A 23372-nucleotide genomic window follows, 5' to 3' on the forward strand; every position below is an offset into this window, starting at 1 on the left:
TATGGCATCCCATCAAAGAGTTACATAACTCAAAAGTGCTTTCTTTGCTCAGTGTTGCCTGTGCAAGATATATTTAAGTAATAAAACACACTTCCAATACTAACTCTCCTATACAGGCTCTGTGATGACAGATTTCAGATGATGTCTCTGTACAGGCTAGCATTCCTCTTCCATTTTCATTAGAAGCTCTTTTTTTCCTAGGTGTTTTCTACCATTTATTTGTTCATTTGAACTGAAAGGCTTTTGATACTAACTTCAGAAGATTCTGGCCATGATGAACATCCTACAATCACAGGTCTAGTATCCTGCATAAACACACCATATTCCCAGCTAATGCAGTGCATCAGATGAAGCAGCTTCTCACTTCAGTCCCACTGCAATTTAAATTGGCTACATATGATTGGTAAACATCTTCAATCTTCCAAGCTTCTAACTGTACCTTACAGCATTTAGCCCCCTGGGCAGCAGGTGCCTCTCGCCTCTCTTGAAAATGTTAAACGAGATTAGAATTGGAATTTCTGGCAGGTAGTTTCCATTTGTGTGAAAGGCAAGATACTTCTGGAATAACTTGAGAATCTGAAGCTAAAAGGGAAAAAGCCCATTAACAAGTTGAAGCCTTGATCTACGGGAAGACTTTAGTACTTTGCCTACCCTAATTTGAGCTTAATGAAACACGTTTTCCCCTCCCATTCCCCCTCCACCAGTACATCCACAATCCCCAGTAAGAACACCTGCAAGTGAAATTATTTTGCACTTTTCACAGAATCTGGTTTTATAACTTCACTTATTCTGCTTGAAGTTTATTAATTGCCCAAGTGTTGCTTTTTCCTTGCAGTGATGTCATTTCCACAGATAATTAATTCCATTGACTAATTCTATTTGTTACTCTTAGAGAACATTATTTCCGAGGCTGCTAAGAGAAGTAATAACAATTCATGCCATTTTTGTGACCTTTCATTTACAGCTCTATTTTAGTTAGGTCAAAATAAAAAGGTTACTCATAAAAACAGAGAGGTTCTTGATTATAATCTGTGTCAAGATGCCTTGAAAGGAATTACTGATGCACTGAATCTCAATCAAAGGGTGAAGATGAAGTGTGCCTTAAGCCATGCCTAAACAGGAGTAAAGGTTTGGACAATTTTTACACTTCCTTTTAATGTCCTATTTATTTCACCGGAGTCGCATCTCATTCCCATGTGCTATTGCTTGCTATTAAAGGACCACCTCTATCCTTAGTTTTACCCTCAGGTTTTAATCACAACTACACTCAATGATATTAAAAGATAAATCTACACCACACATTTATGAAAGCCAGATGCTGCAAACTCATTCACAGCCATAGGAGGAATACGTAGAAGCCACATTAATCATAATGTTGATCCTTTTATTTACCTGGCAAAAACTGGTGAAAGTAATGGGGCAAAGACATTGGAAATAGGAATTACGGGTGCCAGTATTTCACTTGGGACATTGAGGCTGCAGGACAATTATCAAGAACCTTGAGTGCACAGCCACACAAGGATAGGACTAAAGTTATTCCCTGAGTCCCATCAGTGGTTCCAGTCCATCCCCAGAGCGCTCAGGTGTGGCTGGATATGAGCAGTGGAAGAAATGGGATCAAACAGAGGACTTGCATGGTGCTGCCATCTGCTGCCCCAGGACACAAGATCTATCAGCAGAGGTCCTGCAGGGCAAGCTCTGAGGTGGGCAGAACCCACATTAGAACAGCATCCTACAACGTTTTCTTGTCTTTCCCGTCCTGCACAGAAATTGGATAAGAAAGCTTGTGGAACAGCCAGTGCCACCCCTCTTCTGAAATCCTCTACTTCTCTATTATTAATTCCTTGCATTTTAGAATTCACTCTTGTTAATGAAATGCAAATGAACAGAAAGCTCTGTCTAGACACTGACTGAAGAAAAGCATCTCCATTCAACTGCCGAACTTTTTAAAAGGCTTTTTACCTTTCCGTGCTACCCAAGGAAACTTTTCTTTAGAAGACATTTCAGCACTCCCTCTCCCCTTTCAATTGCTCAATTTTAAAAACTCTTTTTTGACCTGAGAATGCAGGTGTCTAAAAGTCTTTTCAGATGCCAGCTCTATCAGGCTGCAGAAATTCCTACTGAGGTCACACAACCAGCATTACTGAAATCTAAACTAGGAAGCTTCCCTTTCTCCTTTATTTCCCCACCTGCTCATTATGATCTACAAGAAAGAAGTGAATAACAGCTATCTAGACCTAAAGTGACCCATTTCACATTCTTTTCTCCATTTGAACAAGTAACAACAATGGAAGACAAAAGACTGTATTAACAGGAAAATATCCTCCACTGCCATACTTTCGAAACAAAATACATCTTTTTCCCTAAGCACAGAAAAAAATCAATACGAATATGCTTGGACCAAAGCCTGCTTTCACTAGGATTACACTGCAATGAAGTAGAGGAATCTTGTAGCTTTTTTTTGACAAACTGTGATCCTCTCTTCCTACATATTTATTCATAGAAGCAACACATTACAGTGAAAGAAGCAGCAGATATCATTGGAAAACTGCCTAAGTTATATGGAAATAAGAATTAATGGGTATAACTACAAAAAGCCTAAACTACTTGCACTGCTTTTGTCTATTATGTTTTTCATTGATGAACAGTAGGGGGAAGACAACTAGTCAAGCTCTCCATTTCTGTTTTATTTCAGGGAACAAACCTCTCAATGGATCAGAGGAGCCCATGTATATCATCTAATTGATGATGACTGAGTACAGGCCCAGTATGTAGAAATTATTCTGCAAGCCATGGAACTACAGCAGTTTTTTTCCCCATGAGTTTGCCCCTTACATCGTCCCATTCGCATTGGAATAGCGTCACCACTTTCCTCTCTCCCTCCCACCTACTCCCCACCCACCTCCCAATCTCTGCAGATGATCATCACAACCATTGCGAGGTTATCCCCACACCCCAGACTCCTTTCCTGCTATTTCCTGGGGATAACACCAACACAACTTCTTTTTCACGCCAACTACGTTTAATATGACACATACTTTGTGTTACTGTTTCAAACCCAGTTTACTTGCACATCTAACCACCACAGAATTCCCAAATATGATAAATGCATTTACTTGCACACTTCATGCCATGCTGATGGCACACATAGTAACATCAACCTCAAGATGCATTTTTCTGGTCTATGCTACAGAAGCACATTCAAGCACGATGCATAAAATAAAGAAGATACACAGAAATCCCATTATTGTTAATGGAGACTATATGCATTGCACCTCCCACATGCTTTAAAAATGATACCCCACAGAATCACTTTAAATAACCCATATTCTACACAGCATGAACCTGTTATCTAAAAACTATTCTTTTGCCTTCTCTACTATAAGGGGACAAGAGACAGTTTATAGAGAAAAAGCCTCACAGCTTCAGCTTCTCTGACTTACAAGCCTTTTCTTATTTCTTTTGCATACTAAAAATATAAAGCTGCATCACTCCAATAATCTAATTTTTCCATCCACCTTCATTAACATTGCTGGCTGAAGCCAATTACAAATGCCTTAAGGCTCCCAGCCTCATAAGCATCGTGTGACAGGTCAGATTTTATTGTTTGCTCCATCCATCACTACTGACACAGTAATTCAAAGTACACAAGACACAGTCTACTTCTTGCTTTCTTCTTTCTCCCTGTGCAACATGCTGCAATTTTAATGTAGAAGCTTATTAAGAAGTACATCGTCTTCTGTCATTCTGTGCTGGCTTCAACCCCATATTTAAAAAGAAAAAGCCCCAAGTTATGCTTTTCCTCTAACCACGTCTAATGCTCTCTCCTTTGGGGTTAATGTGCTCAAGCAAGTCATTGCTGGTGATGTGCTTGAGCAACGAATCCATTTTATAGTAGCCTAATATAATGTGGCAATGAGTATTCAAAAGATGTGAATTCAGCCACAGAACCACCACCAGGAAAAAAATCTCTGAGCGACCTGCAGAACAAACTGAGGTGCCTACTTTATAAAACACAAGTTATATTCCAGCATCTTCCAGCCTAACAATGGGTACCTAACTTCACTACTTGAAATGTTAATGTGATGCAGCCACCTTAAAACACGAGCTGAAGTCTGAATTAAAAACACTCCATAAGAGAGTTGTTTTCCCAAGTTTTTTGGAATACTGAGCAGCCAACTGCATATATTCATACTTCTAAATTATATATATCATATTCGTATGATATTATGATTATTGGCAGTAGTTATCTTGGTGCTTAAAATAAACACTGATCATTGCCTTCAGTACAGTAGAACCATGTAACCAGCAAGGAGAAACTCAACAAGATGAACATTAGGTGTTTCAATGAGTTGGCCTCTTTCAAAAGTCTCTGCTGTATAAATAAAGTAATCCAACTGACAAACAAGAATCTAGATTAAAACCTCAGCATACTACAAATTCCTCTAACAAAAGCTAGAGATTACTCTCAGTGTTTCATGATGGTTTGGTTAAGAGCATTTAGAACATGCATGACTAAACAAAACAATGCAAACTACCTCATATTCATACACCTTCTGTTCCTCTTCTAACCTGAAATACGTGAGACATGAACACGAGCAGCCACATTATCATATGGCAGTTCTAAATGCTAAACTCCAGCATTATTTACAGGTAAATGAAATTAATATACCCATTCTAAAGACACTTTTAAGTGATGAATCCTATCAATTGAACTGCAATACATTTAAATGAGTTCCACAAAACAGCATAGCAAACTCCACAAAAGGTGGTTCTTTGTCTTATTTAAAGATTATCCTGTGGGAGCACAGATGAAACTCAGGGCAACAACAACAAAATCCTGCTCTTCTGCAGCACACAGACAAAAAAGGAGCTCTTTCAGTTACTTTACAGAGTTATACAAGTGTTATCAGAGCCATTTGGGAAAATGGACTCAAAGAATTTAAGGCAGTTGGATGTGAGAGAAGCAGCCTTTTGCCATCTGAAGCACCATCTCCTCCTTGCACTCAGTGATGCTGAGCATTCACTCAGAAATCTGAAGGTTATTAATTATAATAATTAATAATTATTATATTAATAATAATTATCATTATAATTAATTATTATAATTAATAATAATTATTATTAACCTCTTCTGCACAGGTTCTTATGCTGCACTTCTCAGCATGGTATCTATACTCCCCTACTGCAGTTACATATGGAGAATGGTTTGCTTTGTTTCTAAGAGAATTTAGAAATATTTTCTATAAAATTCATTACCAACATGAAAAAGGAATTAGTCTCCATTTGCAGAATTGCTTGAAAGCTTCTCCCCAACAGCTAAAAGGATGGCAGCAAGCACAGCCTCTGAAGGAGAGCTGTGCCCTGAGCCACAGTAATTTCTTATTCACTTATCAAATCCTCTAACCTTGCAGTATGACCAAGTAATCTTTACCCATAAGAACTGCCCAGAGCTCTTTTCCTCTATTTGTTGATTCAGAAGACCCAAGATTATTTTAGCTGCTCTCACAATCCATACCATGCCAGATGTAAACTTTTGTGAACGTGTACATATTCTTGGGATTTAGTTGTTAAGCTGTAGCAGAAGTAGCCACAATGCACAGATCAGCAGTTATCTGAGCCTGGTTGCTCTGAGTTATGATATGGTAGAGGATTGTTTAGAACTTTGAATTTACTACCTGACACCACTAAAAAGCAGGAGCTTCTCTACCTTAACATAAAACCAAGTGGGATTTGAAAGGAAGCTCAGGAATTTTCTTGATCACCTGCTTATTTGACATAGAAAAACCTTCGACAATAAGCTAACCATTGACCAGCAGCACAGCTGGAATGATGAAGGCACCAGAACACATCAATTCCATCTATGAATAAGCAGATAAAACTGGGGACAGTAGCTCAGCTTAGATCCCATACCAGGATTTTGTTTGCTTATTCATAACAACAAATTTGAGTCTACCAGTTTCTAACCTTGAGAGGATATCAATATTGATAGCAAATAACTACACCAGTTTTTATCTTGACAGTACACATCACAGAAGTCTTTTTAAAAGGACACACATCACTGTAGCTCGCCCCCACAAAAACTTGGGAATAGAGCTGTGCAGGAGTGATTTACTGTAGTCTCCCACAAACACTCAACACTCAGGACATGAATTTCCACATCTAATTTGACACCAGGGAAACTCAGACTAAGAGGTGAAGGGATAAATTTTCCAAGTCACAGATGGTGCTTAAATGCCATCTGTGCCTTTCAAAATCCACCCTTGGGTAATCTGATGAAAGCTATCCCATCCTTCTTCACGTAAGAGCTAAGATCAACCTCATTCCCAGTTCTCTGCTCCTACCCTGAGACCATGCTGAGAAAAATCCTAGGATGGATAGCACTTCTTCAAACAACATGGCTCAATTCATGCTTCAGGCTGAATGAACTTTGCAGCTGCTGCAGGTGCAGTACATTGCTCCATGTCTTACCTTCCAAAGGACAAGGTCTGGTATTTCAGACTTGCTTAAGCACTAATAAGGTCACATCACTTTTGGTCTGAGTCTCACTGCCCCAGGTCATGGGCAGAGGGAAGGTCTTCCTTGCTGGGAGTACAGAATCCAGCTGTGACCTAGCCAATGGAATTCCTCACTCTGCTGATGACCTAACAGAGATCTTACTGTTTGCCAATCTGCATCTCACCTCCCATCAGGAACAGCATTAGCTGCGTTCTCAGAAAGGCTGAGTGCAACACACAGGCAGGGTAACCTGTGCAGAAACCACAGCTCAGCAGCAGCACACCACGCTTAAGGGATGGGTAACCCAGCCAATATTTGGGTTATGTAAAATCTGACCATACTGCACTATATTCTCAACATTTAGACACTACAAATGCTCATTTATTGTTCTGAATGCAGACTCCTTCTAGTTAAGTGTAGCAGTTCTCACAATGAGCACATTTAACTAGTAGTGGCTGGTTATTTTGGCCATTATTTTGTCTCCCATTTCAAGATTGCTGAAAAATTATTTCTCCTGCATATCTCTTAATATCAAATTTGTTACCTGATGTTTTGACAACGGGAGGTGATTTTTCCACTTTCAAACAAAGGCACGATCACAGATTTAATTAGTTTGCAATGATTTAATTAAAATTTGCAGAACAACAATGTACCTAATTAGAAGCACAATAATTATACCAATGTACCTCCCCATCTTTGAAGGCTACATTAGTTATTGAGGTGGTATGTTTTGTAATTTAAGATCATTCTTATTTTCATTTTCTGATTAGTTAAGTGCAGTCACTGTCATGTTCAGGTAATTGCTTTATTAACTAGCTTAATTAAACTTCCTGTAAAACTGACAGCTACACAGTTATTCTTAATGTGTTGCTGACAAAAACATTAACTAATTACACAGTGCTCTTTACAGAGCTTACTTACCTCACAAGCTTAATCCATTAGTACCTTAAAGAGCTTTGAACACTGACTGCAATATGCTATAGAAATGTTTCATATTATTGGAGTATTAAACAGAGCTCTTTATATCCAGGAAACAGCAACCTCTCTTTACGAGTTTATAAGAGTGGAGAGGGTGAATTATGTAAAGCAGGAAGAAGACTCAAACTTTAGCCTAACCTAAAGCACTTTTAGTTCAAAGTTGACACAAAAAGGCGGATGGACTTTTTCTAACACTTTCAGAAATATAACGTTCTGCAAGTCCAACAGGCACCAGAACCTTCTGGTCAATGAGAACTGAGGAGCTACTGACCACATCTTCCACCTGCATTCAGTGTTTACCATAGACAAACATGGAGATGTCTGACATAACTTAAGAATCACACCTCCCATAAAACACATTTGTTATACGGAAAACAAATCATTAAGAAAAAACACAGACCTTAATTCCCTTCAACTTCAGTACTTTATGAAGATGATACCTGATGAACCTGGATCAGTAACAGAGTCAAGTTTTGAAATGCTTCAGGAACAGTAAGTTTTAATACCTAAATGATGCAGAGACTTTGAGGCAGTACAACTCTCATATATGAAAACAAAATCTAAATAGAATTGGTTTTAATGAGGCTTTTTTTTTTCTTTAATAAATGGATTTTCAAGAAAATCTGCTATGCTGGTGGATGCTTGAACTCAACGCTAACACAGGATGTTAAACTGAGTGAGAAACGTGACTCCATTTCACTCTTTTCATATGCACTATCAGTTGCTCAGCGTCTCTAGAGATGACCAGCAGTAACACCATGGCCCAGGAATGGTGTTCAAAAATATGCCACTGTTGGGCCTATAACATTTCCCTTGCTGCTATGGGAATGGCTGTCTTTAAAGAATCCTAATCCTTTAGTCAATGGGGACAGGTACAGATAGTCCCCTGAATCATTTGTGCTGTAATTAACATAAGTAAAATGCTTTCTTTCAGACCACCATCTCTAGAGAAAGCACCAGAACAGAGTGAGACAGCCTGAGGATTAGCAAACAGTGCAAACCAATAGAATCATAATGCCTTTACTATGTCACTATACAGTCTGTGCAACTGGAAGATTTTACTACCAGGTAGGAACGACTGAGACATCATTTGGAAGAATAACAATTAATGCATTCTAGGTTCCTTTCCTGGAAATGAACCCTCCATGATTTCTTTAAGTTTCCATGAAAAATTGAACAACTCAAACCAGAAGCCCTCCACCTTCCACATGCTTCATCAAAGATCATTTGGGATCAAGTTCTGCAGTCTTAATTTTGCTTTAAAGGTCAAAGATAAATCTATTTATCTTTGAATAAATAGATCTTGTGGTAAAAAATAATAATAATAAAAGACTGAGATAGCAGTGATGAAGGCAAGATGCACAAAAATGACTTAAACAGGAAGACCAGATACGCAGCAAAAGTTATTTACTATAAGATTACACAAGATTTGTTTATCTTCTATTCTCTAGAGTTCAGAGGTAAAAAGGTGATTTCAAAACAAGCTCTGTTTTAATCCATAATGCCAATTCTGCACTACAAAATAAATATCCGAGAGTATTAAAGAGTAGTTTATTTAACAGGCAACTTAGAACCATTTAGTGGACACTGTATGTACAAGAACATTCCTGCTCCTTTGGCTATGTAAATCCTTCAGCCAGAACAGGGGACAGGCTTAAATGAATTAGAGAGAGCAGCATTTTAATATCTTCATCTGCTAATGGATGAAGTAGTCAAGCTGCCCAGCTGAGAATGGAGCATAACAGTGCAGGTGACATCGCACTGGTGTCATAGCAGACTGTTCTCCCCTCTTGATCTTTTAGCTTGCCTGGGTATTTCAGAGGCTCTGTTTGGATTCTAAAGGGAAGTTTTACTGACTGTCAGTTTTACCTTGGATGTTGGAAGAGGAGAAAAATTCAGAGGCACTCCCTAAACATGACTTCCAATGCCTGAAGCACTGTTTATGGAACATGCATCTAAGACATGGAAGGCTTTATTTGATAATAAGAGATCTGGACTACTGAATGACTGCAAAGACAGTTTCTTTTATTGAATCAAACCCTAAGGTGATCATATTTTTAGTATAACAATGAACCAATTTATCCCTGCTGGGTTATGGGAATTTTCTTTTTTATGGTACCATATACACTGCATCTGGCCCACAAGAGCATTAAAAGAGATGTAAACAAATCGCTATATGTTAAAAACACAGTCTGAGAAACAAATAAAGCCAAGAACTGCCCCTCCCAGAACAATGACATTGCCATGCAGCTTTAACACTCGAGGACCAAGTCTAAAAACAGGAACTACCCTGAAACCTTCTTGAGTGGGCAAGACATTTTGGCCAAACAAATTCCTGTTGTGTCATCAGCACTGGAAGCATTGCACATCACTAGCAAGAAAAAGCTATGTTGAGAAACACGAATCACAACAGCCATAAGATCCCAGTTTGTCATTCCAATCTGATGTTTGTCAGACATATAAAAAACGTCAAATTATCAGCACTTCTTGCACAGGAAAGAGCTGAAGCAGACTCTAGTTTAACACTGCCTATTAGCTAAAACTACTACATCTTTATATCCCAGCCTGAGCAGCCACAGCTGAAAGGTCTGCAAGGTAGAAGCAGAACTTACCTTGGAGGTGTATGTATGTCCATCGGAGCCGCAGACAGGGCTGGCATGCATGGTGGGGCATGGCTTGCATTTCACCATGTTAGCTGGTCCAGCCCAGTGCTTCTGGGCTAAGCTTCCTTTCTTTTGTCGAATGCTGTAAAGCAAAGAGACATCAGGATTTTTGAACACGCTTCTGTGAAACAGAAGAATGAAAGCTTCTCTAAGAAAGCATAGCATGATTTTCAACACAGCATTCATTTGAATCAAGTAAATTAAATATAGCTCCTAACAATGCTTCTTAAACACGGCATATTCTTGCAGACAACCTGAAAGTCATAAATTGTTATGCACTATTAGACTAACAGTGCTTGGCAGATTCATTCTGATATCTCCAAACAACTTCACTTCTGCATACAGCATTTTGTTAAACCACACTGTGTTCCCTGTGAACCATACAAGCACTGCTAAAGCAGGTGGGCTTTTCATTGAGTTGCCAAATTCAAGCCTATAACTTACAGCCAAGGCAGCTCCATAGATGCCTAACACTTCTTTTCAGGGAACAGAAAATTATTCAAAGCATTTATGAAAACAAATTATTGTTAAGGTTGAGTTCAGATTAAAAGCAATTGGGAACAATTTGAAAACAAAACTGTTTCAAAAAGATTACATTATGGTTATAAAAATGTACAGAAAGATAGAAATCAAATAACTTTGTACATGCAGCAGCATTCTTAATATCCCAGCTTCTGTACAGCTGCTATGCTCAGATCAATGTCAGTGCCACCAGGAATACCAGAGTGACAGAGAGCATCTCCAATTCTACACAAGCATTTGTACCACAATCTACTTGATTACCACATTAAAAATGAGTATGAGATGACGTCTGCTTCAAAAACGACTGAAAACCACTTGGAATTGATTCTGATTAATGGCCCATTTTCCCATATTAATGGACTACTTGGCTGATGCACCATTTACTAATTATCATCAGCGTACTGTTGTAAGCTAATTAAAGTTTGCTTTATAAACCACAAGCCAAAGTTGCAATACAGATACACTTTGGCCATGAGCACTCGTCCCTCACTTGAAAACATTCAAAAGGAAAGGGAAAGCATTGCATCAACTGTGCTGGAGACTTAAGAAACATAACTGCCATCTGTTCCTATACTACATTTAAAAAACAATAAAATACAATGATTCAGCTAGAAATCTATTTCAATGCACTGCTGAATAACCTTATCACAGTTTTAGAAAAATATATACGGATATTTTAAAGCAATTTCAGCGCAGCTTGCAATTTGCAACACAATACTGACTGATGTAATGACACATTCAGTTGCTAAAATAATACAAATTCTATTCTTCCATCTCGGTTCAAGTTTTCTCCTTGCCTAACCTTTGTCACAGAGATGACTAGTTCTGTAAAGATTACATCCACGGAAGGAACCCAATCATGATATCACAAACTATGAAAATAGAAGCAAAAGTATTAAAGACTAAATTCCCTTGCTATTTTGAAGTTGTTTTCTTAATCCGCAGAGCGCCATCCCTCCTTCAGATGCACTGTGCCTTGCTAAGTTACCAGGGCATCACATGCTGAACACCAGGGTTCAGGTGCTTAGCTCTAAAACCAGACACATTCTGTGATACTGGGGATGTACAAACCACTTCTTTAGTTTTTCTAGTAGTAATTCTGACTTCTCTGTAGTCCCCTTGCCTCCAACAGTGCCCCTTCACTAAGAGTCAAAATATGTTTGGATGTAGTAAGGGACACTGAGCAGTCAGTGGAGATAGAGGACACAAAGTACTGCTCTCCCTTTGGGGCCTTTGATTGCCACAATCTCAAAAGAAAAGTCTTTCTTTTGAGCAATTTCACATAAAATTTAGGTCACAAAAAAGCAGTTAAGAAATGCTAAACTTCAAACATCTTTTAATGCTGTAATCATAGAAAGGCCTGTGTTGAAAAGGACCATAACAATCATCTAGTTCATCCTCCCTGCTATGTGTAGGGTTACCAACCAGCAGACCAGGCTGCCCAGAGCCACATCCAGCCTGGCTTTATGATGGAAAGTACAGTGACAGTAGTGGGATGGCACGATCCTAAGCTGCAGCAAATGAGGAGAAGCCTCTGTGCATCAGCCACAGAAACAAAAGAAGAAAAACTGTTTACCTTTGGAAAGTCTCAGGTACACAGGGATCCCCTGGGAGATACCCTCACCTCCACTGCCAACCCTTATATAAGGGTTGGGAAGGGGTGGATGCTGGCTCCACCCCTTCCAGTCACTAATTGGCATTACATGCACCTGGGCTGGCCCTGCCTTCCCACCAGGTGCTCCATCACTGCTTTAGGCCTCGATAGCATTTCTGCTACAGACTGTCAAAGCCATTAACCACAAAACATCCAGGATGAAGATGAGTGACTGAACTAACAAGTACCTCATCAAAATTAAATGCAGATTGAAGTTCTTAACTAAACTGACATCACTCAAAGCCTCAAGGCCTTGTGATTTGTTAGACAAGCCTAAAACACATTACACAGCATTTGTGGACCAAAGTACATCTATTACACCCTTCAAAGAAATGCCTGCTCCATGAAGCTCAGCCCGTCCTGTATAGAACTACAGCCTCCACTTCCCAGCTCCTGCTTTTACCACTTCAGCCTTGGTACTACAAAGCCAGTGTTTACTACAAGATCTTTAGAGAGCCAGACATGTTTCCCACTCTTCCATCCTCACTTAAAATAATAGCACAAAAGTAATTAACGGCTGTCCAGTTTGTGTTATTGCAGCAAATAATAAAATCTAGCCTTTTCCAACATTTTATTGAGAATAAAGAGAACAAATACAACCTCAGGGCTAAGCTCTGTTCCTGTCCTGAAGTCAATGGTGAGCTATGCAAGTGACTGCTAACCCTTATCACATCCCCTAATTACAATAGCATCACCTGGACTTGAAGCACTTCATTTACAGACCTGGAAGGGCACAGCACTGCTCCTCCCCATTTCATCATCAGAATCTTCTTTTGATATTAAGAGGAAACTTATTCTCTCAAAACAAAGGAGTACTTAATAACAAGAAGAATTCACAGTGGCGCATGTCCCAAAGCATTCTGTTCCTTCCAAAGGAAAAACTCAAGTTAGCAAGGTTAGCAGCAAGAGATTGCTGCAAGAAATCTGCAATGATTGCTACCACCTGGGCTTGTGATTTAGTTGGCAGTGCAGCCCAGTGGCCATTTTGGTTGCAAGAAACAGTTTTGGTTTCAAAAGTTTATAAAGCCTCCATCTTTATTCTTTTAAAGCTACAGTTCTGCCAAAAACATCAGCACAAAACATTACCATATTTGAAGAAAGCCACAAATTGTTTTTTTCAGCTTGGTTGAGTAAGCAATAGTTGAAAGTTTTCAGTGGATGCCCAGATCTCCCTCCTCACCTTCAATGCCAAACACACAGGTAAGCAGCCATGTCCAAGAGAAGGTCATTTTCTTCTCCCAAAAGTAAACCTGCTTGTTTTGTTGTTGTTTTATTCCTGGAGTGCCATTTTGAGAGGCAGGATAAGAGCTCTGGAAGCTGTTTAAGCCTCTAACCCCTAACAACACATCAAACAGCCAAAGAAACAAATTAAAACCTAGACAAGAACGTTGGCTGCCACACGCAGACAGCCTGCAAATCCCTTCTCAATGGAAGGGCACATTCACACACTCCGGGAGCATGTTTTGCTATGCTAATCAGCTTGTTTTAGAGTAAATATGTCAGGAGCAAGGCAGGCCAAAACAAATTAAACCCTGGTTGTTTGGGTTTGTTTTGTTCTTTCTGACAACTTAACCAACTTTAATCCCGCTTCATGACTCAGAGTTGAAAAGATCCACTACAAATCACTGGAAAGTAACCACTATGCAGAGAAAACAAATCAGGAGCCAAAGTCCACCGTGTTTCTAAGAACAACCAAACCAAGCATTTTTCATCCTCTAGAAGGTTGATGTGATTGTATTGCCCGAGCTTTAATATGAACAGAAAAGCACTACCTGCCTTCACTTTTCAGGCTGATGAACTGAAAAATATAAGATTTAAGGAGCAGTTAAGCTTTACAGAACTTAGTATCTAAAAATTTTACTGCATAAAGAATTTTTAGCATCTGAAAACACTCATGCTTCAGCACAAGGAGAACATAGATTGACTCAGCTCCATTACTCGCTATATAGACGTAATGCTTACCACATGCTGTGAAAATTTAGGGGAACCACATCTGCTTTGCTCACGCAGGAAGATGAAATGTGCAGTAAACCTTCCAGACACGCTCATTCCATCCCAGACAGACACACTACTCAGGCTTCCCCTAAACCACAGAGCCTACACTCCAACCCCAAACTCTAAACTGGTCATCTAAACTCAAACTTCTGCTGCAGAAAAGATCAGAAGCTCAGGAAAGCTGACTCCACCCAGCACTTATTGCTTCCAGGTGTGCCTGGGGAGTTAGAAGCCAAGCCCTAATTACAGCTGAATTGTGCAGCTGGCAGCCCTGTTAATCCTGGAGCCCAGTCACACCTGGCACGAAGTAGCAGCTGTGCAACTCTTGTTGCTGGGACAGTCTGCTAGAGAACACTGAGCTTTGGGTTACAGTTTTGAATGTAATGTTACAAAAAGCTGAATTCCTGACTAATAGAGCTGCTTATGGTTCTCATTTTTGCCTGCAACAACTCTTAGTGTGTATGGATAGGAAAAGCCCTTGGCCAGGCCATGACCAAAATGGAGGCTGTTGCTCAAAAGGTTTTTCCAAGGGAGCCTGCTTTGAGTCAGGAAACATTTCACGTTTTATCATCATTTAATTTGCATTTACTTACATTTACTTTTGCACTTCAAGCAGGCTGCAGCACCATGAATATTCTCAAATTTCTTTGCCATGAAATATCCAGGGAAAATTCAATTTTGACATAATATTTTTATAGGGAATATTTTGTCTTTTAAGGTCATGCTCAGGAAGGGATCAACAAACAGCAGCATGACTGCAGTATGGTTGAGCAAAAGGATAAGGAGATTTTCACCACATGCTTCAAATTGTAGCAATAAGTTCATTTTCTTACCATTTACTGAACTAATTCATAGACTTGGATTCATTTATTTGAGAAGGCAACGATCTCATAGCCCTGTATCTCATTTCTCCTGTTGATGGATTACAGGTGTGCTGGATGTTGCAGGGTATAACTATGCAACATATCAAGAGATGAAGTGAAAGGTAGTGCCTTATAGATTTGATACAGTGTATCTCAGTTTAGGATATCACTTTTTAATTGTGAGTCCAAAGTTTTTAAGAGAAAAGGAGCATCTTGTGTTTTAGTAAGCTGCAAGTTTTAGCTACACAAGCTAATGACGGCAAGTCAGAATGAAGTCAGAAATTTTAAGATGGCAAAGTATATCAATTTTTGTGCTTCAATAAATGTGTCATTTCACTGCCAGCTAAAAACAGCCAAAATATCAACAGATTATACAAGCAAGACCGATTCTGTGCTTTTATGTAATTACATTTGATCTTCCAAGTGCAAATTCAATTCCAGCTGTCAATGAACTTTAATATTAATAAAGAAATAAAATGCACAAAATTTCATGCTTTTCATCCAGAATGCCTCACACCATTGTAGCTATACTTCTTCTCTCGTATTTTTCATACAAATATAAAGTTTAAAATGGAGCTTATTTACTAAATCTGCAAAACTTACTTCTTTTTTTCACAATATTATGTTACTCCTGTTTAAGAGTGGTTATTCCCAGAGGCACATACAACATATTAGCAGGTAAAATAGTGATGATTTTAGTCCACTTATAAATCAGGCTCCCTTGAGCATGGGCTGGCAGGGTTTTATTTTGAAAGCGCTGCCAAAGTTTTGGGTGGAAGGAGATGGTAGATAAAAAGTTCTTCATTTGGACTTTAAAATCATAGAATCACAGAGTAGCCTGAGTTGCAAAGGATCACAATGCTCATCTCATTTCAACCCCCTTGCTATGTGCAGGGTCGCCAACCACCAGACCAGGCTGCCCAGAGCCACATCCAGCCTGATTTTATTGGACAAGAAAAATACACTTCTTTACACAGAGGAGTTTTTGTTAAATGAATTTTCAAAGGTCAGCTGCAAATAACAGTGTAAAATTTCTCAAGGAAAAATAAACAAGTAACACAGTTTCTTCTAACAGAAAGTGTCAGGTAAATGAAATAGAGAGATTGGTGCTGTCTCTACTGATTCTTGAAGTCACTGTTTGTGTTGCTACACAAGCAAAGAATTTGGCTCAGTACATGTCCACATCACTCACAACGCTCACCTCTCTGTTTCTGCTTCCTTCAGTAATACAGCTAATTATTTCTGTTCCTATCTGAATAATATTAAGCTAGTCCAGATTTATTTATTTATTCATTTTTATTTTTATTTTTTTTACTAAAAAGGCCTTAATTAGAAAATATCAACTGGACAAAACCCAATTATATCATGGTGATTAATTGGAATTACTGAATGTTACATGACATTGCCACTGGACGTCTACATGGTGTGCCAGCTTATCACAAGTGTAATGCATGCGGATGCCCCATCCCTGCAGGCATTCAGGGGTAGGCTGGATGTGGCTCTGGGCAGCCTGGTCTGGTGGCTGGTGACCCTGAACACAGCAGGGGGGTTGAACTGAGATATCATTGTGGTCCTTATCAACCCAGGCCATTCTGTGATTCTCCTCATAACCTTTGTGTGACCAGGAGTTACGGCCATGGAGATGGTTCTCAAAATTTGGATTCCCTTAATCTTTCTTTCTTAGACCTCACATCAATGGTATCCATGCCATACAATGATGCCATACATGACATACAACCACATACTGTAATAGACTTAAAACTGTCAGTGCCAATTATTTGTGATTTCTGAGAAGCTGGAAGAAGCTCTAACAGAGCACACTCACATGGTTTCCTGAAGCTTGAGTAATTCACTGTTGAGTTTAAAATGTACTCCCTGTACCTTCCCTATGCCTTGTGCACAGTTTGTTCTTGTCTCCCTGAAGGATGTTTATCACAGTAAAGATAAACCCTGTAGTGTCTGGCTATTTCTGCCTTTCCTTTGTATAAGCTGTTTCTCTTGTTCTTGAGGAAAAGAATGGCAGAGCTGAAATTTGCTAGCTTAAATGGCAGCGCTCTCTTTGCTCTTTGTATCTTTTCTCTGTTCTGTTTATTGGAGTTAAGAGTTTGGCCTCATTTCTACAGCTTCTAGATATTTGTGCAAGATCTGTATACACCCTGAGCCACAACCAAATTCCCCTTGTATTCAACATATACAAATAAAGCAAGCTACCCTCATTACCCTGAAAAAAATGTGACTAAGCTTTTGAATTAGATGTAATCTCCTTTTTTAATACAAATATTGTAAAATGAGAATGGACATATGCATAGAGTCATTTTTCTACTTGGCACTTGCACTTTCGTATAGAAATAATCACATCTAGGGCTGCCATGGCTTTTCAGAGTCATCCTGTTGGACTCAGAGGCCACTGCTTTCCTTGATTTCATCATTCAAAGAAATAATTTCTATCTGATTGTACTAAGGCTCTTGATTACTTTTTCTTGCTGCCTTTGTATCTCCCAGACATGGGTGTTTCCCTGGTAGATGTGAGAATATTCTTAATGGGTTGGTGGTGACTGAGTGCCTTTTTGGCAAAGCAGAATGAGGTTTATGTGAAACTTTCTCTTGCAGTAAACAGGAGGTTAACTTGCTTCCTGTGCTTTCAAACAGTGACAGCAATGAGATTATATCAGGAATTAAGTCTGTCCATTGCTGAAGAGCACCAGGAGCTATCGGAATTATGCAGACAGAGGGCTGTACTTGGAAGACAGAATTGGCGATGAAAAGTTTAGGGACAATCCCATCTGTTGAGATGAAAGTGTATCTGTAGGAGAAGCATCATTCTGGTGAAATGCAAAACAGATATTTCCAGAGAAAGAATCCAAGAAGGTATAAGGAAGAGTCAAGCTTTTCCTTCTAACCACAAGTAAGAAAGCAGTATAAAGTTAAGCACAGAGGAAGCAATGCACTGGGAGGAACATGTCAGCTACACATAGGGAGGGATGACCGCTTTGTTATAACAAGACATTTTGCAAGAAAAAGTCCTGACATGTTTTGCAGGTGAAAAACCCTGAAGATTTTTTCATGCATCCTTCCAGGCCCAGCGAGCAACCAACTCTTGAAAGAGATCAAAGGATCTTGCAGCCCAGGGTGCTCAAGGTTGTTGGTTCTGCAAGATGAAGGAATTTTTATTCTTGGCAGTTATTAGAGGATCAGAGAATTTGGGAAGGCTGACATAGATTCAGAGGTCCAAAAGGGCCAGAAAAATCACAGCCTGTTAGGCTGACTGCTGCATGCAATGCTGTCACTGGATCTGTGAGAAGCCTCCTGTCTGCAGCTGCTTCAGGAAAGCCCTTCAGACAGCAGCAAGGTCTGTATCTAGACAGCTTTAATGTGGCATTTAAATAGGGACGGTGTTAAAAGGTCAAGACAGCTGGTTCTGCACAGTATCAGGACTGGTCAGTACTTGCATCTTTGTGAGATGTTAGTACATGGCCTTACTTGTTCCTGCATTAAAAATTGTGAGATTAAGTAGTTATTAAGGTCATTAAGAGCTGTATGTGGATTTCTGCCTTTAAGCATTTTAATACATAAAAAAGTTGTTTAAAAAGTCCCCTGCCTTCTTGGCTAACAGATTATTTGGTCCACAGGCAATTTCATTTTTAATCTCAATTTTTAATGATTTGCAACTTTTTACCTAATCCATGTGTTCCACAGCTGCACAGATATGGAAGCTGGAAGGCACTCAAAGGAACAGAAATAAAACAAGAAATCCACACAAACATATAATGCTGGTGTTTTTAAAGTCATTTTCATCTCTGGAATAAATAACACAGCTTCTAAACTCTGCCTCTGTTCTCATGAATTTTCATAAGAAAATTATTTTCCTTTACATCGTTATTTTTATACTAACATTAAAAGGATTTTCAGACACCAAACTATGTAAAAATGAAATGAAGTGCTTTGAATTCCAAGAGGAGGAGGGGACTTAGCAGGAAGTTCATAATTAAAGCTGGAATCTTCTCTACCTCTCCTCGGTTAGCAGGAATCTTCAGCAGCCACTTCTGAACCCTGGATTCTTCACGCTGTGTGTAGCCCTGGTACTTTGCACAGTGTGCTTAGAGTTGAAGCATGCAGCAGATTTAGTATCTTTTTGGCACTGACTTTCTTTGACAGCCTATGTGGGTTTTCTTCCCTGCTACTAAGAAAGAACACTTTCTAAGAGGATGCGGTACCATTTCTCTGCCCAGTGTGTGATTATTTTGATATTAAAATATTGTATTGATCAAGTCTGCCTCCTTCTGCTGGTGGATCTTGCCAAGATCTCTGAGGGAGCTGAACGGCTGATGGCATGTGAGATTAATCTTAGTTGTCACATTTGGTTTGGAAGAAAAGCTAATCCTTCCTCACTGTGTCGTATTTCATTCAATTAGACACCTCCAACATTGTTTGCACCAAATCTGAAGAGCAGTTGCTTTCCACCATTTCTCTCCCACTGCTCATGTTTCAAGTTACAGTGGTGGGTGAGCACAAAGGTGCAAGTAACTTAGGAAGGCCAAAATTCATGGCAGGTTTCTTGGCAGCATTTGACTGCTGAATGTCCCAGAGATACCAGACACGCAGGCTTTAATACTGTCCTCTTTCTAGGCCAAGTGCAGGAGACCAAAAAGTCTAACATCATCAGACCCCAAAGTCTTGCATCTCTGCACACATTGCTAGTTGTCAGACCCACTCCAGGATCTGTATCAGCTCTATGTCTTTCATTGCAGTTTATGACTTGGCTTTATTTTTTAGCAATGGTAGTAGTTCAGTCACAGGCAGCATATACCTCCACACCAAACAGTCCTACTGCCCAAAGAGCCTGAGAGTGGGGGTGGGATTCTTTTTCTTTCCTGAATCATAAAGGTTCCAAAATCTTGTTGTCACTTTGCAACTACAGGGGGAAAATCAATGACATTCTTCCCCCCATCCCTTCTCTCCCCCCCCCCCCACCTCCACATGAAGCATCTTTAGACATCTCAGCTGTGTGTTCTGCTTCATTATGTTGATTCTGCTTTTCCTAAGGCGAAGAACATGCAATCCTCACCAAAATTGACATGTTGCTGATAGGGATGAGAAAGTAAATGCATTTTAAAAATATAGTAATATTCTTTGCCCTTAAGGCACGAAACCAAATGTTTCTTTTTAAAAATGACTGCATTGTACTTCTGTTGTGTGAATACTTGCTAACAGTGTAACAAACAATCAGTTACAAGCTGTGCTAGCAAAATATTTGCCCCTTCTGACACATTTTATTATGAGAGAGGCTTATTAAATTCACAAGAAGCCTACAGCAGATTAAACTCTTGAGGATTTTTACAATTAGCATACATTACCTAATATTTCATATATGGTTTTTGAATAGAATTGGCCTGTCAAACAACAGCCAATTAGAAAGAAAAAAATCAATCCCACAGCCACCTCCAGAGTGTAGTCAAAATCCACTATTCAAGGTCGGTTCAGAAAATCACCAGAATGCAGTTTCCTATGTCAGAATAAAATGAACGTTAGTGAAATGTATGCTAACCAAACCAGTTATAAATATTATAAGGAGCTGGGTAATTTTAAAATCCCATCCTTCTTAGCATCTAAATAGGCTAATGCTCCTGTTGCTTATTCAGCACTGCGGATTTGCAGAGCTCTGTACTATGAATGTCTAAAAATTCTGCTGAATTTCTCAACGTATTCAGTGCTCTCTGTCTGGTTCTTTGATGGTGGAGATTGAACACATAATATCTTCATCATTCCCAGCTTCTCAAATGAGGCCATCAAGAACATTACCCATCTTATGCCAGACCGTATCTTAATGAAAGGCGACTAGAGCTTCAGGAAAGTCCCAAACCAATAGAAAGAATTTACATAATCATATTAATTTATGATACTAAATGCACATGATCCAGTCTAGGGACAGCACGTGCCAAAACACACCTTTAGGTAAAGTTTGAAGATGAACACAATTGACATACTTGCAGAAACTGTGAGATACACATTTCATGAGCTACTTCTACTGAGTTATTAATGCTTTCTCTTTACTGTGACCTTAAACCATGAAGCCTATCAACCATGCATTACAACCATCCATTCTTCCTGTGTTCCTCAAATATTTAACTCCAAAGGTTCCTGTACCCATGGGGGCTCAGGCTGCCATTAAGTTGCAATGTAGACATATATTTACCCATGAAAGTTTCAGCATTTTGTAGCAGATTTCTCAACAGCATACTATATCATCTGAGTCTCAAACAGTGATATAGTTAGATATATAGCATTACATTAGCTGGTACTTATACGGGTTTTGTACAAAAATTTAAGAATATTTAAATATTAATTGCTAATTTATTTAAGAGGAATCAGTTTAGTGATGATTATGCTGTTGGCTGGAAATGTGCCACCTTACTTTGAATCACTCCTTCCCACCTAAATGTCACTTCAGCATGTATTTTCCTCTGTTTGTCTTGCTGTGATCCAACACACATCAGTGTAATTTCCACTCTGATTTTGTACCCATCTGTCCTTTGTGACTTAACTTTTGAGAGACCAATGGACTGAGCAAGGGTCCACATTTCTTCACATCTACCATTTCATTTGGTTTAATACTGACGTAACAGTCTCCATAAGAAATGGCTGCTCTTGAGCACATTTCTTTCTGTACTAAGTTCCCATTTCTGAGCACTCAGATTTCACAACAGCTTATCTCCATTGTCCTCATACTAAGTATTGAATCCTTGTACCCTATTCTTGTTCTTTCTTCCCACGATTTTCTGTGCTGCCCTGGTAGAAAGCTAAGGACTGCACTCATATTTTTTGGTAGTACTTTTCCCCCCAATGTTCTTGCATTTCCTCATAGAGAACTTTCATTTCAACATCTCCTGGATGTCATTTGCCTTCTGCCTTGCACACTCTGCCACTCTCCTCCAGCCCTATTTTCTTAAGATCTGGCTGACTTGTTTAAGGAGAATTTGATAAAATTGTTAACAATTGTAGTGCTCTTTCCTACTCACTCTTTCATTTAACCATTTTTATTCCAGTCCTTCAGCCTAACTGCCCTGCTCTGACCTCCTCCCAGCTGATCTCCTTTTCCTTTCACTTTTCCACTCATAGCTCTGAAACTTCCTTCTGCCTCACTAAACCTCAGAAATATGGTCCCTCAGTGAAGAAGTTATTTCTTCACTTAATCTAAACTATTCTTTCCAACTCTGCTAGGGAGTGTCGTATTAAGTATTATATTCTCTCTAGATGGTCTCTCAGTGTCATTTTGATGCTTCGTCTCTAAGAATCTGCGCTTCTTATCTTTCTGCACTTCTACCTGGGAAGTCTGAGAAGCTCTGTGGGCTCTCTCTGGTTTATTCTTCCATCTATTTTTCCTATTATTATGATTCCTTCTCAGGAGTGCCTTGTCCACATCAGAAGCTCATTATGTCAGAACTAAGCATGGATTTGTTCTTCTCACATTGACTTCTCTATTTTTTAATCAATTTCTCCATCATCACACTTATCACCTGAACTTGTTCTTCAGTAATTTCCATCCTTTCCCATATGCAAACCTGTGATTTACAATTTACAGTTTATTTCATCTTGGTCATAATCCTAAGGTGTCGGTGACAAGCCTATACCACACTCAACTGGGCATGGTTGACATTTTAGCACTCATCATATTGCTGATGTGCTGTTGGTGAGTGGGTGAAACTCATTATGAAATGAGTAACTTTCATTGTGTTTCACCAAAAACTGGAATATGAGTTTCTGAAAGGATGATGAACCTCAGTTCTACAGGCAGCTGGTTAAAAATAAAGTGAAAAACTTCTGAGCTAACAAAGGAACTAATTAAAACACTCTCAGACGTCTGAGCTCTTTCTTTGCTAAGCTAAAATATTGTTGCAAATGAAAAATTTATACACAGATAAAACGCAGCAGCTCAAGAAATTAACTATGGATGAGGTGCTAAGTAGGAATGACCACGGTGTAATTCAAATTGTCACCCATGGGTTTCAGGTAAACTGGATTTGCTAAGACTAGAAAAATCTGTCAAAGGACTTGAGAGAGATTTAAAGCCCAATGATTACTCAGAGTAATGGCACACAGCATTAAAACATACAGCAACAAAGAACTGACTAATTTATATAACGAAACTACAAAATGTCCTTTCTGTTCAACATGGACCATCAATTGAAATGCCAACAAGGT

At 39.1% G+C, this 23372-nt stretch overlaps 1 protein-coding gene across 1 annotated transcript in view; it reads right to left on the minus strand.

Moving 5' to 3' along the window:
• Positions 1–23372, minus strand: part of SPOCK1 (SPARC (osteonectin), cwcv and kazal like domains proteoglycan 1) — a 254894-nt gene that overhangs the window by 80274 nt on the left and 151248 nt on the right. The window contains exon 5 of the mRNA XM_015875879.3: positions 10089–10221. Within this exon, the coding sequence (XP_015731365.2) occupies positions 10089–10221 (133 nt within the window). The remainder of the gene's footprint in view (positions 1–10088; positions 10222–23372) is intronic.

Source organism: Coturnix japonica, unplaced genomic scaffold, assembly GCF_054131305.1.
Source record: "Coturnix japonica strain WE unplaced genomic scaffold, WE-NBRP24 Scf048, whole genome shotgun sequence".
In the NCBI taxonomy this organism is placed as follows: Eukaryota; Metazoa; Chordata; class Aves; order Galliformes; family Phasianidae; genus Coturnix; species Coturnix japonica.